The sequence below is a fragment of the Monodelphis domestica genome, chromosome 1 (genome assembly GCF_027887165.1).
Source record: "Monodelphis domestica isolate mMonDom1 chromosome 1, mMonDom1.pri, whole genome shotgun sequence".
NCBI lineage: Eukaryota > Metazoa > Chordata > Mammalia > Didelphimorphia > Didelphidae > Monodelphis > Monodelphis domestica.
Genome location: NC_077227.1, coordinates 203,531,744 through 203,549,758, shown reverse-complemented (window position 1 = coordinate 203,549,758; position 18,015 = coordinate 203,531,744). Strand labels below are relative to the sequence as shown.

Here is an 18,015-nt window from a genome sequence, read left to right as displayed (position 1 = left end):
CCCGAAGAACTTGGCCACCCCAAGGAGACAGAAACCATAGCTAGACGACAACCACTTGGCAGGCAGGGCTTGGCATTGTTTAAAGGGGGAAAGGGGTGGGGGGGTGGGATTGGGAAACGTTCCAACTCATCACAAAGATAGGACCCAAGAAGTAATAAACCTCTGTACATTTCTGTTCATGATTATAAATACACATTATATACAAAATAATGTTATAAAATGTAGAAAGGTCAGTGCTTCTGATTCTTAAATTATTGAAATACTAGAACCAAAAATAAAAACTACAAAAACAAAACAACCCCATATTATTGATTTTTGAAAGTCAGCTTCAAAAGTGGTCCAAGGGGCAGGAGTGAACAGTGAGAGCAATATCAGGCCCCTGTAAGTGTAGATGGTTGTGGGTTAGGGTTTTTTTTGGGGGGGTGGAGTCAGGTAGAAATAAAGGAGAGGGAAGGAAGAGAATTCAGGCAACATCACTGTCCCCATCCTCCTCAAGTTTTGCAATATTATTAGCTCAAACTCCCTCTCTCCACCCCACCCCCATCTCACTTGGGTCTAGCACCCCTGTACTACCTCAATTACCCAGGGTAACTGAGCTTGGCCTAATGCACATCACTCAGCCAATGAAAGAGACTGTATCCACTGTCAACCCACAAAGACAAAGGTACCGAGAGCCTGTTTCCCCAGTAGCCTAGCTCTGCTCCTTCATCTCCTCTGTTTAAGCTGGTTTCTTAGTGCCACGGCCATTGGACCGATGAGGCAAGCTGGAATCTGATTGACGGACGCATGGGAAGGAGAGGTGGAAGTTGTGCCCTCTTCTTTTTCTTTACCCCTGACCACTAGCAGCCCCATAATGGGCATGGGGAATCAGGAACTAAGGCCTCAATAAACTGAGGCAGGAGGTCGGGGGTGGCATTAAGGGAAAAACCAAAAACCAAACAAAAAGGCCCACATGCAGTCGTTTGGAGGCACAGGGCAGAGAGCTCTCCTCTCCCTTCAGGCCTACACCCCAGCTCAAATGGGGCACCCCTCACTCCTCTAATGAGGTTTTATCTCCACCCCTAGAAAACTTGCCCCTTCTCTTTCCCTCTCTCCCCTTGAAGTTATGTCCAGCTGTTGCCATGGTCTTCAGGTTCCTGCGCTGGAGGCACTTCAGGAAAATCACCGATGATGCTGTCGGGGGCCAGAGATGCTTGGACTTCGGCCCCCTGTAACATGGAGCACCGAAGATCATCACCAAGGAGGACTGAGTTCTGGCCTGAGCCCCCCACAAAGGTGGCTATTAGCTGAGCAGGCAGAGGTGATTGAGGTCTCTTCTGCTCTCCTCTCTGTCTCCCTTTCAGCCTGTGGCAGCCCCACTTGAAGGACTCCAAATAAAGGCATCCAGAAGGTAGAGAAGGATATTGCATCTCTTGGTCAATTCACAGTCTGTCCAGTTCACCCAGTCCCCTCCTCCTCCTCCTGAGAGCAGCACGTTGCATAATAAAAAAACGTCCCCATCCAGGTCGCAATTGTAAACAATGCAGTAGGAAGGTCCAGCTGCTGGGGCCAAAGCCGGGACATCCTGGCCAGGCTCCTGCTTTATACCTAGGGGAAATAAAGTAATGGGTGGAAAAGAAAGAAAAGGTCAGTCTGGGTCATAAGGTGATCCATTTAAAACTAGACAGGGTCCCTGAACCTCCATAGGGCCATCACGTCCAATCCTCTCCTTTTACAGATGAGGGAACTGAGTCACGGTGGGGTTGACTGACTTGCTCTGGGTTACATAGCTACTAAGCAGGATCTGAACCCAGGATGACCCTCATCCCAAGTCCAGTCCCCTATTCACGACACCCGTCACACCTTCTCCCTAAATGGTAGGTCATTCTTTATTCAGAGTAAGGAACCAAGCTCAGTTATTATATTGAATGGAGAAGGATTCTTCTCTGGATCCCTTCCCCTCTGCCACATCCAGGAGCCTGGCATACTCCAGAACAGGCCTGGGTGCTGGAGGCTGGGCCAGGGCCCTGAAGGCAGGGTATGTGACTGTGGGGTAGAGGGATGGGGGTGGGGAGGCAGGAATGGAAAGAGAAGGGAAGAGTAGTCTCCCTCACCCACTAGCAGCTGGGAAGCAGAGCCGGGAGTTGGCCTAATGCCACGACTGGCCCAACCCGGCACTCATAGGGGAGGAAGGGGCCCATCCCTGCCTCACCAGAGCTCTTGTTTCACATCCCATGTAGGGAAGGGGCCAGCAGGGACTGAACAACTACTGCCTGGATGCTGCCTGTCCAGGCCAGGTCCTAACATCTGCCCCCATTCGAGAGACCGCAGGCAAATGGTAGATAACCATAGCCGGATGATAGGTAGACTGGGTTTTCCTTAGAGCCCAAGAAGATCAGGAAGGATGCACACGCGTGTGTGCACACACACACACACACAGAGGACATTCCACACCCCCCAGCTCACCTCTGTGGCAATGACACACTCATTTCTCTCCTCTGATATCAAACACACTGACTGGTACATGGAATCCCGGGGAGAACATATTGCTGATATCCGACACTCCGGCTTTTCACTGCAGGGAACAAGAGGCAGTGTGAAAAACCGAAGGGTGAAGGAGGGAGAAAGAAAGGGTCAGGAGGAAGCAAGAGCCCAGAGAGCACAAGAGGAAAATTGAGCAACGCCTATGATTTATTCTGCATCTTTGCTGAAGATCAAGGAAATCCCAGTGTGGCCAAAAGAGAAATTCAAGGACTAGAAGACTGTTCCAGGTACGTGGAGTCACCGATCCCTCCCAACCTGACTGAAGGATTCCCCGGCCCTTTGAAAAGGCTACAGTTCCCACCAGAAGGGTGAGTGGTGAGGAGGCGCTGCAGAGGGGACTTCGGGGTGAGGGGATTCCCTCTACCAATGTAGGTCAGAACTTTCTTGGCCACACACGTCGTCCCAGAGAGCTGCCGAGACCCCTGAGGTGATATGATTTGGCCTAAGGTCACACCACCAGAACGTGGCCATGATGGGACTTGACCCAAGGTCCTGACAACTAGCTCTAACTCCATTGCACGTTGCCTCGTTGGGGTAAAAAAGAGCAGGGATGAGGATCCTGAGACCCTTTTCTTCCCAGGAACCAATCATTCCCAAGGAACTCAATGGCTAAATGCTCCTTTGCCCTGGCATTCAGCCTAAGCTGGCTCCCCTTCTTTCCTGAAGAAGTAAAAACTGGAGCAAGAGCCCCTGGGAGTTGGTGACGAGCCCCGGTTCCCACCACGGAAAGCCAAAGCTCATTTTAGCCACCGTCTGGCTGTGACCAGTGCAGATCCTCACCTATGTAGCCGCAGCGGCGCCTTCTCCCCCAAGCTCTTGTCACTAGGGGGATACTTCCCCAGCGTGATCCCCCGCCCCAAAGGTCCTGGGGCGAGATTGTAGTCCATGTGTTTCTGCTGCTTGCTGCAGTTGGATTTGTCTACATCACAGTCCACTTCTAGCTCCTTCTTCTGGTTGGTGTTCTTCAGCTGGGTGGCGGGAATGAGGTTGTCTTTCTGGAAGTCTGACAGGTTGTTCATGGCCTCCCTGCCACCAGCTTCGGGCTGCCGTAGCCTGAGCTGCCTCACAGCTACCGCTACCATCCCCAGGAGCACCAGGATGGCCGCCAGTCCCACACCCAGTGAGACGGCCACCCAGGGGAAACCTGAAGGTGGCTGCACCACCGGCGCGCTAGGAGAGAACAGGAGCTCACAGCGACTGCCTGTGAAGTCATAGGGGCAATTACAGACAAAGCTGTCTGAGGAGAGACCGGCGTAGCAGGTGCCTCCATTCAGGCACGGCCCAGAGACACAGGCATTGGCCGCTGTCCGAAGCTCACAGTTCCGGCCCGAGAAGCCAGGGGGGCAGGCGCAGTCGTAGGCATTCACCCGGTCGCGGCAGGTGCCCCCATGGGCACAGGGATTGCGGGCACAGTCGTTGATGTTGATCTCACAGTGGGGGCCAGTGAATCCCGGGCGGCAGCGACAAGCACGAGTAGAACCCCATTCTAGACACTGGGCCCCTGGAGGAAACGAAGGGAGACGCGGGTCAGCCCTCGCTTGAGATTTTAAGGCAGGAAAAGGTCCGTCCCTGGAGCAGAAGGGGATTCCCAAGGGCTGGCTTTCACAGCCTCTCGCTGACATTTTGTTGAATTCAACAACCATATTGGCCTGAATTCAGTGCACATTCTTTCCTCTCCGAACTCAAGTCAAACAAAACTTAATAGCGTCCAACCCGAAGCCCTTTGTCCCACCACTGCCTTGATTAGGTACTGGCTAGCGGAAGAGCTGGAACCCATCACCTGCACCAAGACACCCCCTCAACTGGCCGAGTTCAGTTCTCCATTCCCGCGCTTCTGCCCTACTTCCACCCCGTTCTGTCATTAGGTTACAAAGAAAGTCTTTCACTGGTCACTGCCTTCCCATCCAAGTGCTGCCTCAGGCCTAGACAAGCAACAGAAGGCAGCCTCAGGAAGTGGGCGACTCAGAAGGGCCCAAGGGGGGCAGGAAGGGAGAAAACGGGACACACCGTTGGCACAAGGGTTGCTGGTGCACCTGTCCACCTTCTTCTCGCAGTTGGAACCGGTGAAGCTGGGGGGGCACTCGCAGGCATAGCTGGCCCCATGCTCTTGCTCCCGACAGGAGCCCCCATTGAAGCAGGGTGAGTCGGCGCAGCTCAGGATGCTGTGCTCACAATGAGGGCCGTAGTAGCTAGGTGGGCACAGGCAGTGATAGCCATCTTCCTGATCCTGGGGAAGAGGAGGCCCCAGTGGCCAGAGTCAGACGCTAGCCTTGCAGGGGTCGGAGGGGAAAGGGAAGCCAGGAAGGGCCAGACTAGACCCTAAGAAGCAAGCTTTCCTAGCAGAGCCCCTAATCCCAGGACCAAAGCAGGGCCCTCCTTGCCACCTGTTCTACAAAATAAGTCTGCTACTCTTTCTTCTCTTCCCTCCCTGGGCCCATCGGGTCATGTTGGGCTCTGAGGGTAAGAACTGGACATCAATGAGGGTCACTCACCTTGCAGCTGCCTCCATTGCGACATGGGTTGCTGTCGCACTCACTGATCTCATCTTCGCAGTCTATGCCTGTGAAGCCTGGCCGACAGGTGCACGTGTAGCCACGCTGACCGCTATTGGAGCACGTGCCTCCATTCTGGCATGGGGCATGGTGAGTACAGTAGTTCAGGTCTGCAGAAGCAATAATATTGGATCGGTTCAATGGTGTAAGAAGGGGGAGGGATGGGAAACAGAATTACCCAGAATTCTTTCAATGCAAAGTCACTGAACGCCTCCGGCGGCTGGCTGAATTTGGCTTCTACTCCATGAATTTCACGTCTCCATAGCGTATATAGATTTCCTGACTCCTATTTTTTTTAAGGATACAGGTGAAACATCCCTCTTCCTTCAATCAATGCCTACTGAATTGTCACATTTTGTTGGATTGCCAGGTGTGAAAGGGATAAGCAAGTCAGGCCAAGTGAGGACAAAGAAGGAGGGCAGAAGGGAGATATTCACATACAAAACGAGCTAATAAAAGCAAAGCATTGTGCAAACCCTAAAGTACTACAGAAGGGCTAGCTAGTGTCACAACGCAAGGCTCCTTTTTTGGTGACCGAACCCTGGGATGAGCACCTTAGCTTTCATCTTAGATCTCTCACTCTAGCACCGTGGAGCAGTTCTTAAGGTTTCCTAAACTTAGGAAGGAGCTCACCTAGGGGCTGGCTGGCTAAGTAGGAAATAATCTGGACCGAGGAAAGTAGACTTCCTCTCTCTGCCATGAACGCGCGCTCATTGTCTATGAGTATAGGTATCTTGTGTACTTTAGTCCCTTAAGCATCTCAGGGACCCTTGTTGGTCTCCTGAATGACCATCAGAGACACAGTCCAGGAGAAAACAACATTCACTGTATACTGAGAAAAGACCGAGGACAGAAGATTGTATACTTTTTGTGAATAGGAGTGTTTGTACACTGCCCAATCCAAGAGGCACTCACAGTTAGCCAGTTTCTGGGTCTTGGGAACAAACCCACTAGGCAGCTGTTAAGGGGAGAATTACGCAAACAGCAGAGGCAGAGTGAACAAACACCCCAGGGGGTTAATAGATAACTACCCCAGGTGGAAAGAGGAACCATGATCCCCCACTCCCCTCCCTACTCAGCCTTGCCTTGGAATTTATAAGCTCGGTTTCCCCAAACGGCCACAATCACATGGCTTTCCACTCTCTCTAGCTACCAACACCCAGGAGGACCTCAAAGGGAAGTCTAGTACACCCACATGAAAGCATATAAGACCACTACACATATTCACTAGTTGATGAAAACTCAGGAATCTGTGCTAGAGAGGCCCGAGGAAACCCAAGCAAGCAGCAGGATAGGTTTGGCCTATCTTGAAACCACACAGGATGGTAACAACCCAGGGATGTGGTGAATGCACTTGCTATGACACACTTCTCTTCCCTGCCCCCATCTGCCACTCCTCTTTTCTTCTAAAAGACCCCTTTCAGGGGCAGCTGAGTAGCTCAGTGGATGGAGAGCCAAGTCTAGAGATGGGAGGTCCTAGGTTCAAATCTGGCCTCAGACACTTCCTAGCTCTGTGTGTGACCCTGGGCAAGTCACTTAACCTCCACTGCCTAGCCCTTACCTTTCTTCTGCCTTGGAACCAATACACAGTATGGATTCTAAGGTGGAAGGTAAGGGTTAAAATAAATAAATAAAAATAAAAAATAAAAGACCCCCTTCTCTTCTCTTGAACCCACCTTGGTCACAGAAGAGGCCACCCCAGCCTTCATTACAGGTGCACTGCCAAGGGATGCTACAGGTACCATGTCGACATCCATTATGGGGGATACACTTATCACACAGGCGGCCCTGCCAGCCTGGTCGGCAACTATGGAATGGGAATAAAGATGTGTGAACACGTTGAAGCAATGGTGGGAGTCTCCATGGATTCCACCCACCGCCTTCCCCCCATAACTTCTTTTGAAATGACTTACAGGCATTCCCCGGGTTTGTTGCAATAACCATTCTGCTTGGTGCAGCCTGACAGACAGATGGCTGGGGAAAGAAGATAGGGCTATGTGAATATGTGTCTTGGCAACAAGTAGGCATCAAAATCCAAGCTCTCTGATGCCTGGCCTTGGGGACCCCAGCAGCTAATGCAGGAAGAGCCTCAAAAGGCAAGTACTGCAAGCCAGCTGAGGATCAGAGAAATAGGGTTGGGCTGTGGGTGGTGGCAGAATACTCTTACTCAAGTTAGATTACTTGTCTAGGGTCTTAAGGGTAGTCAAAGCTAGGGAGTCCCAGCCAGTCAGTCAACCCAAAGGCCTATGAGGGTAAGATAAGTTGCCTGAGGTTGTGTTATATTGACTGCAGGCTACAGAGCCAGGCCCAAGGGGCTTTCCCATGAGATCTAACAGGATAAGGGCTTCACCAAAATTGCCTGAGAAGGAAAGACGTGAGCCAGAGCCCATAATATCTCTTTTGTCCTCATGAGATCTGTAGTAGGAAGGGGATCTCCATACTTACGTTGGTCACAGTATTCTCCAATCCATCCTGGAAGACAGGAGAGGCTGCCGTTAGCCTGGCACACATAGTGGCCAAAGTGGTCATCTCTGCTTCTGCAGATCCGAGAGCAGCTATCTCCATAGTAGTTGTCGCTGCAGATGACTCGGTAGGAGTATCGGAGTCTAGTGAAGGGCCCACTCTGTTCATCCAGGGACCAGTTCTCACCCACAGCCAGTCGTCTTTTGATGGCCGTCATGCTGATAAGTGCATCTGTAGGAAGGGGCTCTGAAAGGCAAAGAAGGGAGTCAAGTCCCTTTTCCTCATTTGTCCCTGACGGGGCTGGGGGACCACCGTCCTTCTTTAGGTGGTCAGGGAAGCTATGAATGAGAAACCATGGGAACTCGGGAGCCCAGACGTATCAACTGCTACTTATTCCAAAAGATGGTCAAGCTACTGCTACCAGGGAATTCCCAGTGAGACAAATAAAAACTTAAATGATGCTGTCTTCATGGGGAAGGGGAGGAAGGCCTAACAGGGGGGAAAACCCCATAAAATCAAAGAAACAAATAGTTTTCCACAGTTCCTGGGTAGGGCACAGCAAGCTCCCGTGGGTGCCCTATCCCTCAGCTCTGCATAGGAGAGGCGGGGAGAAAGTAGGGTGTTGGGCTCTTTTATCCCCTTTTCAAAGTGAGAATTGTGCTACTGAAATATCCTTTTCCTCTGTGTCAGAACAACATCCCAAAGCCATTATTCCCTTTCCAAAAGAGCGGAATTCGCAAAAGGTGTAAAATACAGGAAGGGGCCCGTCAGTGCCGCTGGCAACCACTGGCCTTTCTCACCGCCATGCTCCCCACGTTCCCACGCCAAAAATAACCCGCAGGAAACTCAATTGTGCTAGAGATTAGGGAGCTGGCGGAATCAGAACGGCCAGCTAGGGGCGCAGCTACTGAGTCCCAAAGAAGCAGTCTAGCCAGGGCTCTCACCACCTACGACCCTCTTGTTGCCCCCCCCCAACAAAAAAAAACCCAAAACAACCCCCCCACCCTCCCCACCGCCTTATTTCCCCACCTGTTTCCAAGTTAACCCTTCGGGCCCCCAGCTACATGATGAGCATTATCGCCCTCCAGTGGCCTCAGAACCTGCTTCTCACCTGGTGGCAGGTTGTCCCCCGGCGCGTGCCAGGCCTCAATGATGAGCGAGAAGGTGCCCTAGGGAGATGGTAGGGAAAGGAGAGAGCTCTGAGTGAGTGAGAAGGGGAGGAGCGGGGCTGCCTACGGGAAAGGGGGGGGGGGATGAAGAGAGAGAAGCAAAGAAGGAGGGAAGGAGGGGGAGGCTGCCGCGCGGCAGCCGGTTTAATTAACTTAATTGCGGGATACAATTACAGCGCCCCAGGTCAACATAACGGGTTTGCTGGAGTGCACGAGCGGGCGGAGAGAGGCGGCCTCTTCTCCAAGCTTCACGCGCTAACGCATTTCTTTCCTCCTTCCCACTCCCTAGGAGAGTTCAGGGATTTAAAAATCTAGGACCAGAAAGGGGGAGGGGGACACCTCCTCCAAGGCTTTCCAAGACTGGGGCGGGCGCTCACCGGCCAGGTAAAGTTAAACGGCAACTGTATCGGGTTTCGGCCACCTCCACGGCTCTCCTCTTCGACGGCGAAAGAGTTGGTGCCCAGCACCGGCGTGGAGACGTTGCCAAAGGTGCAGATTCCAGGCGAAAAAACTGCCTGGAATTGTTTGAGGCAGATGCGGAAGAAGGTCCGGCAGTGGGGCTCACAGGGCCGGCCGCTGGCCAGCACACCTCGCTCGTTGGCAAATTCCCGAAGCTGGAGCTGAAAGACTCCCGAGCCGACTGCCCGGTGCTACAGGGGGACGGGACGGGAAGGGAAGGAAGAAGGAGAGGGGGAAAGAGAAGCACGGTCAGTCATCGGCTCAGGGGCCAGGACGGGAGGAGAGGGGGCCGGTTCCTGGGAGACTTTACCTGCTGCCAAAACGCCGCCAGCAACAGCAACGCCCAGTGAGAGAGCTTCCCGGAGGCGGCCGCCATCCCGCGGGGCTCCGCTCTCCTGATTGCCTGCCTGCGGGCAGCGGGTTGCTATCTGTCGGGGCTCCTCTGCTCGGGGTGCGCCCTTGCTGGTTCTTCTGGCTCCTTCACTTATAACCTAAGCTTCAGAGATGGCGGAGTTGAGGGGGGTCAAGTAATCCAGGTGCGGGCGGACAAGAAAACGTTCTCCTTGCGGGGGTGTAATCCTGGGGAGGGCGGGCGCCCGGTATTAACTCCTCGGAGTCTGTCGGAGGAGGAGGAAAGGCAGCGCCTACTCCAGCTGCTCCCTAGTCTGTGCGCAGCGTTGGGACTGGAACCTGCGCGCCCCAGAGCCCTCCTTATATATACTTGGCGCTTATCCTCGCTGGCCTGTCACTCAGACTCAGTTGGTCACTCTCCCCTCCCCTCTCGGCCTCTCTTCGTAGCAGAGCCCAGCGCCTCCGGGAGCGAGCCCCCGCCCCCGCCCCCGCCGCCACTGCCTCTGTCGCCCCCGCCCTCCTGCGCCCCCACCCCAAGCCCAGGTTGCCTGGCAGTCAAGGAGCTGAAGGTCTGGGGACTCGAGATTTCCAATTTTATCTTTTGCTGAGGAAGAGAGAGAAATAAAATGGGTTGGGGAGGGGGAGGATGAAGAAGGAGAGAAGGGAGGAAAGGGGAGTTCCCGGATGACCGCGGGGCCAAGAGGCTGGGGAGTCCCCGTGGGCGGTGCGTCCCTGCCCAGCCCTGGGACACCTGCATCCCTTACACAGGTAGAAAGTACAAACTTCGGGAAAGCGAAACCAGTGACTTAGCTGGGTAGACCTTAACCCCCACCTCCTTTCCAGAGGTTTAGAGTGGAACCTTCCAGTTTCTCCCATCTTCATATGTGACAAGGACCTCAGGCGAGTTAACCTTTAGATTACTAATCCAGCCTCAGAGCTGGTGGTGGGGAGAGATGTTCTGCGCGTGCCCCCTACCCCCTGCCTGCCCTCGGCAGGCGCGTGCCAGCCTCTGGGGCGTATAGTCCCCAAGGTGGGGGAGGGGCTCTTGAGTGGGAGAGGGAGGAAAAGGGGCGCGTCCTCAGCTGTATGTTAATGAGAGGCCGGTCCAGCCCCTGCCCCCAGCTCCTCTCACCTGGGCCCAGCTCCAGCCTCTGGGCTCTAAGAGAGATGCGAAGACCCAACACTGTGGTCTGGATCCCTGGGGCGCTCAGCAGGGAGGGATAAGGTGGCCGCGAACCATTTTAGCAATGGGAAGGGCGATAGTCAAGGAGGGACGGACTCGAGCCTCCTTTCCTTCGGGTCAAAGGTGGGAAGCGGAGACCTGGCACGAAGCCTGGTGTGAAGTTCAGGAGGCAGAGATCTTCTTCCCACGCCGGGCACCCTAGACGCACCCAGCACCCGGCCTCACTCTTCTGAGTCTCTCCCACTCAGCTGCTTTCCCGGAATCCTGCGCAGCCTGGGGAGGACTGGTGTTCCTTGATCATCCGAGTGCCGGGGTACTCTCGGCAGTGCCCAGAGCTGCAGAAGGCCGGGTGGCTTCAGCTGTCAGCTCCACCCGTGTGGTGATGGCTTTGGCTGGGCGATAAGATCGGCTCGGGGGGAGCGGGGACGCGGTGCGGGGACCCGGGGGAGGAGGGGGGGTAGCGGCGCGCGGGGCTGAACAGCTGCTTGCGCGGTGAGCGTGGTCTGATTTTTGACTCACGGGGAGGGGGGGGGCGGTGCGGAAGGGGGAGGTGGTGAGAGGCAAAGAGAGCCAGGGAGATTGGACTGTGTGTTGGGGGAGGGGGGAGGTGATGAGAGGGACCTGGGGGGGGGGGGGTTCCCCCACGCACGGCCACCCCTCCCAGCCCCCACTACCATCTGGCACGAGCGGGTTGGCGTGGGGGAGCCGGGCTGGAGTGGGGCGGGGGCCGGCAGATGGGCCCAGGCTGCTCTCTCTAGCTAATGTAGGTTACCGGCAGGCGGAGAACCCAGGCCGGAGGGAAGAGAGAGCCCCAGGCTTGCCTTCCGGCTCTCTAGGCAAAGGGGTTCCTAAATCCCCGCTCTCAAACCCACAGTTTTTTTTTTTTTTTAACCAACCAAATGCGAAGGGTTGTCCCTCTATCCTTCACCACGGACTACCTGACTTCCCCGCCCCCACTTTGGAAGGAGAGCTATCCCGGGCCTTCCCAAAGCTCTGATCCAAAGTACTGGCCTTTTTGGTACTTTCTCCCCAGATCTTTTGCAGTTTTTTTTTCCAATCCTTTTTTCTCTGGTCTCCAGACTGTAAGGTAGATATTTGAGTAATGCCCAAGGCCGGAATGGAGCCTTTGACAACCGCCTTAGCTTGAGAGAATGCTGCAGGGTTCCAGCTTTCACACCAGTCTCCTCCGTCCTCAACTGGATGTGGGCCCTGGTCTCTCTCAAGATTTGGGCTCCTCTCCAGCTTATGTCTTCTGCCCTCCTCCCCCGGACTGTTCCTCTACCCGCTCTTCCAGGCCGCTATCCAGAAGTCGCCCAAGAACTTAGTCCGGGCAGGAGGGGAAATCCAAGAGGCCTCAGAGGAGACAGGCCTCGTTTGTGGAGAGGAAAAGGTTAAATAAATGCTCATCATCAAAAAGCATTTAGGAGGCGTCTCCCTGCACATGGCGCTATAGTAAAGGAGCTCATTAACGCATTCTGGGTCCCCTCTCGAACTCCCTGGGCTCCAGTGCTTTGCCCTTTGGGCTTTGTCTACACTTGCTGGGGAAGATCCTCCGTGGGGGGTGGAGAGTGGGGGCGGGGTGGTGGAACGCAGGCCCAAAGAAAAATTCAACAAGGATGGAGGCAAGATTCCCATTCATGCAGCCTTCCTGTTTCCATCACCCCCACTCGTGGTTTATGTGGACTGGAAAGCCAGCCACGTGACTGGGGGCTCGCTAGTGACGGAGACCCTGCGGAGATTGAGTCCAATTGCAATCCTGCCCCGGTAGGCGCTTTCTGAGGCTGCTCTCCTCCCGGAGGCTCCTACAGAAGGTCAGAATGGCAGGACTTCTCTAGCTTCCACCCTCTCATCTCACTCCAGCACCCGGGCCTAATAGCTAAAAGCCGGTCCTTGGCTCTGCCTGTGGTGTAGCGCTATTCTGGGGTGGGGTCTCGGCCCTGCCCTCTCGGGCTGTGGACTGGGACCCCCGATTTTGAGGCTTACCACACCTTCCCAGGCTGACTGGTGGGGCGCTGTGCCTCTGCACTCACAGAGGCCTCGGCTTCCAGTGAATCACCCACTGAGTCGGGATTCTTCCCATGATGGGTTTGGAGGCCCAGTCCTAGCACTCAACAATAAGTGGCTTTCTTCCTTCTCCTTGCTCCACAAGGTGACCAGGATAGCCCCCAAGTTTTAGTGATAGCATTTACCACAGCCTGGGGGGCGAACAGGACCTTACATGGGCCTTAGATTTCAAGCTGTGAACGCCCCAGGTCCAGTCTCGAAGGCCCTTGCAGGTACTTCTCCCTCACCCAGTTCCCCTTCCCCATTGGGATCGAGCTATCAGGCGCAAAACAGAGGTACCGGGCTTACGGTGAAGAACTTGCCCATCTCTTCGCAGCCCAAGGGGTGGAGGTCTCAGTGGGTTTTCTGTTTGGGTGTCAGGGTCCTTGGGGATCAGCAAGCAGTTCCTTAACCCTGCTGCCTGGCAGAAGTGAGGCTGGGCCTGTAAGCCTGCTGGACTGGGGAGGGGAGGGAGTTGGGGCCGCCACCCTTAAGCCTTGAGGGGCGCTGCTGCGGTCTCAGCAGAGGCGCGGGGGGGGGGGGGGGAAGGGGGGCAAGTGCGCGGGAGGCGGCGAGCGAGCTGCACAGAAGGCGGGGAGATTTGCAAACTGTTGCTGCCACATGGCTGCTCCCTTCTGCCCATTCACATTGTAATGAGGCCGGCGCGTGCCTCATCTGCTGCAGGGCGCTGCCACGCGCCAGCCCGGCACGCCGAGTGCCAACTGGGGCAGCGGGGCCGCGGAGGGCTGCCAACTAAGTGGGGGCGCAGCCCCGGCGTGCCGGAGTCCCACAGACCCGCGGGCTCGGGGGTTGGGGGTGGGGCAGGAGTTTGGATCGGGTTTGGAGCAGGGGTCGGTATGCCTTCTGAAGTTACTCTGTCCGTGGTCCTGCGATTGGGCGAGAGCAAGCGAAGCCCCTGAGCCCAGAGGGTTGTGACTGGGGTAGCGCCCCCCTCCCCCAGCGGCTCCTTGCTCCCCGCTCCCGGATCGATGCCGCCGCTCCCCGCAGATGTGCCCCGGCCGCGCCACTCCCCATCTGCCGCTGCTCGCACCTGCTGGTCAATAAATCGATTTTACAATTTAATGCAGCAGCTTCCCGCCCGGGACAGATGCCGCTGCAGCACTACCTCCGTCCCCTCCTCCACCCCAGGGGGCTTCCTCCAAGTCGGACCTGGGACTCCTCCATCGTCGCCTAGGCTCCCCAGCTTGAGCTAGTTCACCTCTTTCTGGGAGGGGATTCTCTGAAAACAAGGGGGCCTTTTTGCTCCCATCTCCCTGTGTTCCTGCAGCTTCCCTCAGAGCTACCTGTAGCTTCTAAGCCAGCTGCTTGGGGCCTTTCAGAGTGAGGAGATGGGCACTCCTGGAAGAAGACCCTAAGACTGTTAAGGAAGTGCCGGGCCTAAGGTGTGTTTATTTGAAAGTTGGAGAGTAGTTTGGAGTTTCCAAGGGAGACTCAGGCCAAGGCTTGAGAGATGGATTAGGTCCTATGACGGAAAAGGAAAATAAGATAGTGCTGTGAGATTTGGGGGGAGGCTGTGCTGTGTGAACATGGAAGACAAGGGGACAGAGCCTCTTCTCCCCAGGCCAAGTTGAAGGTGTAGGGGGGCCTCCATCCTTGGGGGGTGGAGTTAGGACAGGAAGGGATTGAACTGGCCTCCTCAATCCATCAACAAGTGTTTATTAATTGCCTATCATGTAGCAGGTGCTGGGGATACACGTATAGCTAATGAAATCATCCCTACTGGAAATAAGCTTATATTTGGATAGGAGAGACTCATGGGAAGCAAATGAACTTCCTGAAGCTGAAAATATCCCCCTCAGGGACATCAACAGATAAGAGATGAAGACAGGAATGAAGGAAATGAGAAAATAGTGCAGCAGTGTGGTCAGAGACTTTGAAGATGGCCAGAGTTTGAAAAGTGGGAAGGGGCAGGTAAGTGACAATATTAGACTTCGGAGGAAGGCCAAGGAAGATGGGAAGAGAAGCCTTGCATCTATCTGCCCAGGGAAAGGCGACTAGCGGTCCAATTTGTGTCATTCAGACCAAACAGGACACTTTAGGAGGTTGTGAATTCCAAATAATGGACCGAGAAGAGAAATCAAACAGAATGTTGGACGCAAGAGAAAAGTGAGGGGTTTGTGAGGGACTGCCCCAAGTGTGCTTGGATGCCAGGAGGAGTCCTGTGACATCCCATGCATGACAAATAAGCTATTGATGGGAGAAAGCTCTTGGCTTAGAGAGCAGAAGGTCCTCCTTGGAGACTAGTCAAAAGATGACTAATTAGGTAGGTAGTGTGGTAAAGTGAAAAAGCTGCTGAATTTGGAGCCAGATAACCTGGATTCTCTTCTTGGTTGGAGCACTTACTAATTCTGTGATTTCAAGCAAGTCTCAACCTCTCTGGGCCTTGTTTTACATCATCTGTAAAATGATGACATTGAACTAGGTCTGCAGTTCTTAACCTGGGGTCCATGGACCTCCGAGGTGTCCACAGATAGATTTCAGAAGTATGTGAACCTAGTTGAGAAAAAAAAATCACATCTTTCTTTTCACTAACTTCTAACTGAAACTTGATATTTCCTTCAGTTACAATTTAAGATAAAAAAAAATGGGGGTAGCAAAGTAGCTCAGTGGATAGAGAGCTAGGCCTGGAGATAAGAAGTCTTGGGTTCAAATATAGCTTCAGATGCTTCCTGGCTGTGTGACCCTAGGAAAGTTGCATTTAAAAAAATTAAAATCCCTACCTTCTATATTTGAATTGTGACTAAGTATTAGTTCCAAGGTAGAAGAGCAGTAGGGGCTAGGCAATTTGGGGTTGTGACTTGCCCAGGGTTATATCTTCAGGCCTAGCTCTCTATCCACTGAGTTACCTAGCTGCCCTCCCTGGGCAAGTTACTTAACCCCCATTGCCTCAGTTTTAAAAATAAATAAATGAAATGAAAAATTCTGAGAATAAGGACAAAGGCTTTATCTGACTTTAAAAGGATCCCATGGCACAAAGATTAAGAACTCCTAGAAAAGATGATCTTTTTCCTTCCATCTCTACATCAGTATTCCTATGAAAGATCTTAACAGTTTACATTAACTAAATATCTTTTAAATATTATGTATACTATCTTATTTGAACCTCACCATATCCCTTCTAGGTATGGATTACTTACTATCTCTGAAGAAATTAAGACTGCAATAGTTTGAGGGAAGAGATGGAATGACAAAGAATGAAATAGGAGGAAGGATGGAAGGGAGGAAAGGAATGTCCTCTTATGGATGTTTTAAAAAAGAAGGCACGGGGGTAGGGTGGGGGGACAGCTGGGTAGCTCAATGGATTGAGAGCCAGGCCTAGATATGGGAAGTCCTGGGTTCAAATCTGGCCTCTGCCACTTTCCAGCTGTGTGACCCTGGGCAAGTCACTTGACCCCCATTGCCTAACCCTTACCACTCTTCTGCCTTGGAACCAATACACAGTATTGATTCCAAGATGGAAGGTAAGGGTTTAAAAAAAAAAGTCAGGAGGCAACTAGGGGACTTAAAGATAGGAGGTCCTGGGTTCAAATTGTGGCCTAAGACATTTCCTAGCTGGGTGACCCTGAGCAAGTCTCTTAACCCCCATTGCCTAGCCCTTACCCTTCTTCTGCCTTCTGCCTTAGGACCAATACACAGTATGGATTATAAGGTGGAAGGTAAGAGTTTAAAAAAAAAAGTGAAAGGGCAGTAGGTTTTGTTGAAGAGTTCTGAAAAACCACCTATAGTAATCACAATGGCTGGGTAAATCCAACCAACCATCTAAGTCTAGTGCCAAAATGTCTTGTCATTGGGAGGCAGTGTGGCTCAGTCCAGAGTGCTGAATTTGGATTCTGACCCTCACCACCTTTGTGACCTTGGGCAAGTCACATAAATTCATGGGGGGGGAGGGGTCGGTTTCCTCAACTTTGAAAGGAAGGGGCTGAGCTGGCTGGGCTTGGAAGTTCCTCCCATATCTCATTCGAGCATCTTATGATCTCTGGCAGGGTGTTACTAAGACAGAAAGTAAGGATTAAAAGCAAAACACCCTAGTGGTGTTGGGGATTTTATATACACGGACTACTCCACCTATATAGGTGATGATACATATTTCACAAACCTTGAGGTGCCATGTAAATATTAGTGTTAGACATCGCCTAGTCTCTCCCCAGATCGGCATAGAACATAGTTATATTGGATTCGGTTTAAAAGTCAAATTGCTCTGACTAGAAAGGAAGCCAGAATGGGAGGGAGCTTGCTCTGTGTGCGTGTCTCTGTGTCTGTCTATGTTTATCTGTGTCTCTCTGTGTGTCTGTGTCTGTATCTGTGTCTGTGTCTGTATCTGTGTCTGTGTGTATCTGTGTCTCTCTGTGTGTCTATCTGTGTGTGAGTGTGTGTGTGAGTGTGTGTGTGAGAGAGAGTGTGTGTGTGAGTGTGTGTGTGTGTGTGTGTGTGTGTGTGTAAGTCAAAGCTCCCACCCTGGCTTCTTGCAAGCCTCCGGCCGCCCAGCCTCGCCACCTCACTTCTTTCCTGACTTCCTGAGTTGTGGCCTCTACCCTGTTCAGCACTTAGCACGGTGCCCGACACATATGAGATGTTTAATAAGTGCTGTTGGCTCACCATCCTGGCAGCCCTTTTCTGGGAGTAAGTAGCCTCCATTAATGGGATGGGCAGGGAGCAGCCGGCCATGTGGACTATCTCCCCTGATCTAGTAGGCAAGCAACGTTTTATCACAGGCATCAATATGCAGGAGAAGCTCATTTCCTTCTCGAAGTGACCATCCTGGGTCTTGCCTTTCCATCCTCTGCTACCAACCCTCTAGGGTACAGGATACACCTACTACTGTGCTTCTGACCCCCACATACTTCTTGCCCCTCCTCACCTTTGGCTTTTTTTGCCCAGGGTTAAAAAGAAATTCCAAGTGGCTCCATGGATTGAGAGCCAGACCTCGGACTTAGCTGTGTGACCCTGGCTAAGTCACTTAGCTCCCATTGCCTGGCCCTCACCACTCTTCTGCCTTGGAATCAATACACAGTATTGATTGTAAGACAGAAAGTAAGGCTTAAAAAATATCCTAGGGGACAGCTAGGTGGCTCAATGTGCCAGTTCTGTAGTCAAAAGACTCTGGGTGGGTTCAAATCTGACCTCAGACACTTCCTAGTTGTGTGACACTGGGTAAGTCACTTAACTTCATTTGCCTAGTCCTTGTCCTTCTGTCTAAGGGTTGTTACTAAAACAAAAAGTAAGGGTTTAAAAATAAAAACAAGAAACCGAA

The 18,015-nt window shown here is 53.0% G+C and overlaps 1 protein-coding gene across 1 annotated transcript; it reads right to left on the bottom strand.

Annotated features, from left to right (window-relative positions):
- Positions 1-55: 55 nt before the first annotated feature.
- On the bottom strand, positions 56-9,871 carry DLL4 (delta like canonical Notch ligand 4). Its single transcript, XM_007480071.3, has 11 exons — positions 9,477-9,871; positions 9,085-9,357; positions 8,650-8,707; positions 7,521-7,784; positions 6,989-7,049; positions 6,752-6,882; positions 5,016-5,185; positions 4,531-4,750; positions 3,304-4,024; positions 2,446-2,554; positions 56-1,587 (listed from the first exon to the last, which is right to left on the bottom strand). The coding sequence occupies exons 1-11, from the start codon at positions 9,540-9,542 to the stop codon at positions 1,582-1,584; spliced, it is 2,079 nt and encodes a 692-aa protein (XP_007480133.1). The 5' UTR covers positions 9,543-9,871; the 3' UTR covers positions 56-1,581.
- Positions 9,872-18,015: the final 8,144 nt, after the last annotated feature.

Coding starts and splice junctions, on each gene's coding strand:
- DLL4 (XM_007480071.3), bottom strand. CDS start 9,542: ATGGCGGCCGCCTCCGGGAAGCTCTCTCACTGGGCGTTGCTGTTGCTG. Junction 4,751..5,015: donor GCAATGGAGGCAGCTGCAAG/GTGAGTGACCCT, acceptor CCTCTTCCCCAG/GATCAGGAAGATGGCTATCA. Junction 2,555..3,303: donor GCGCCGCTGCGGCTACATAG/GTGAGGATCTGC, acceptor TGTTCCCTGCAG/TGAAAAGCCGGAGTGTCGGA.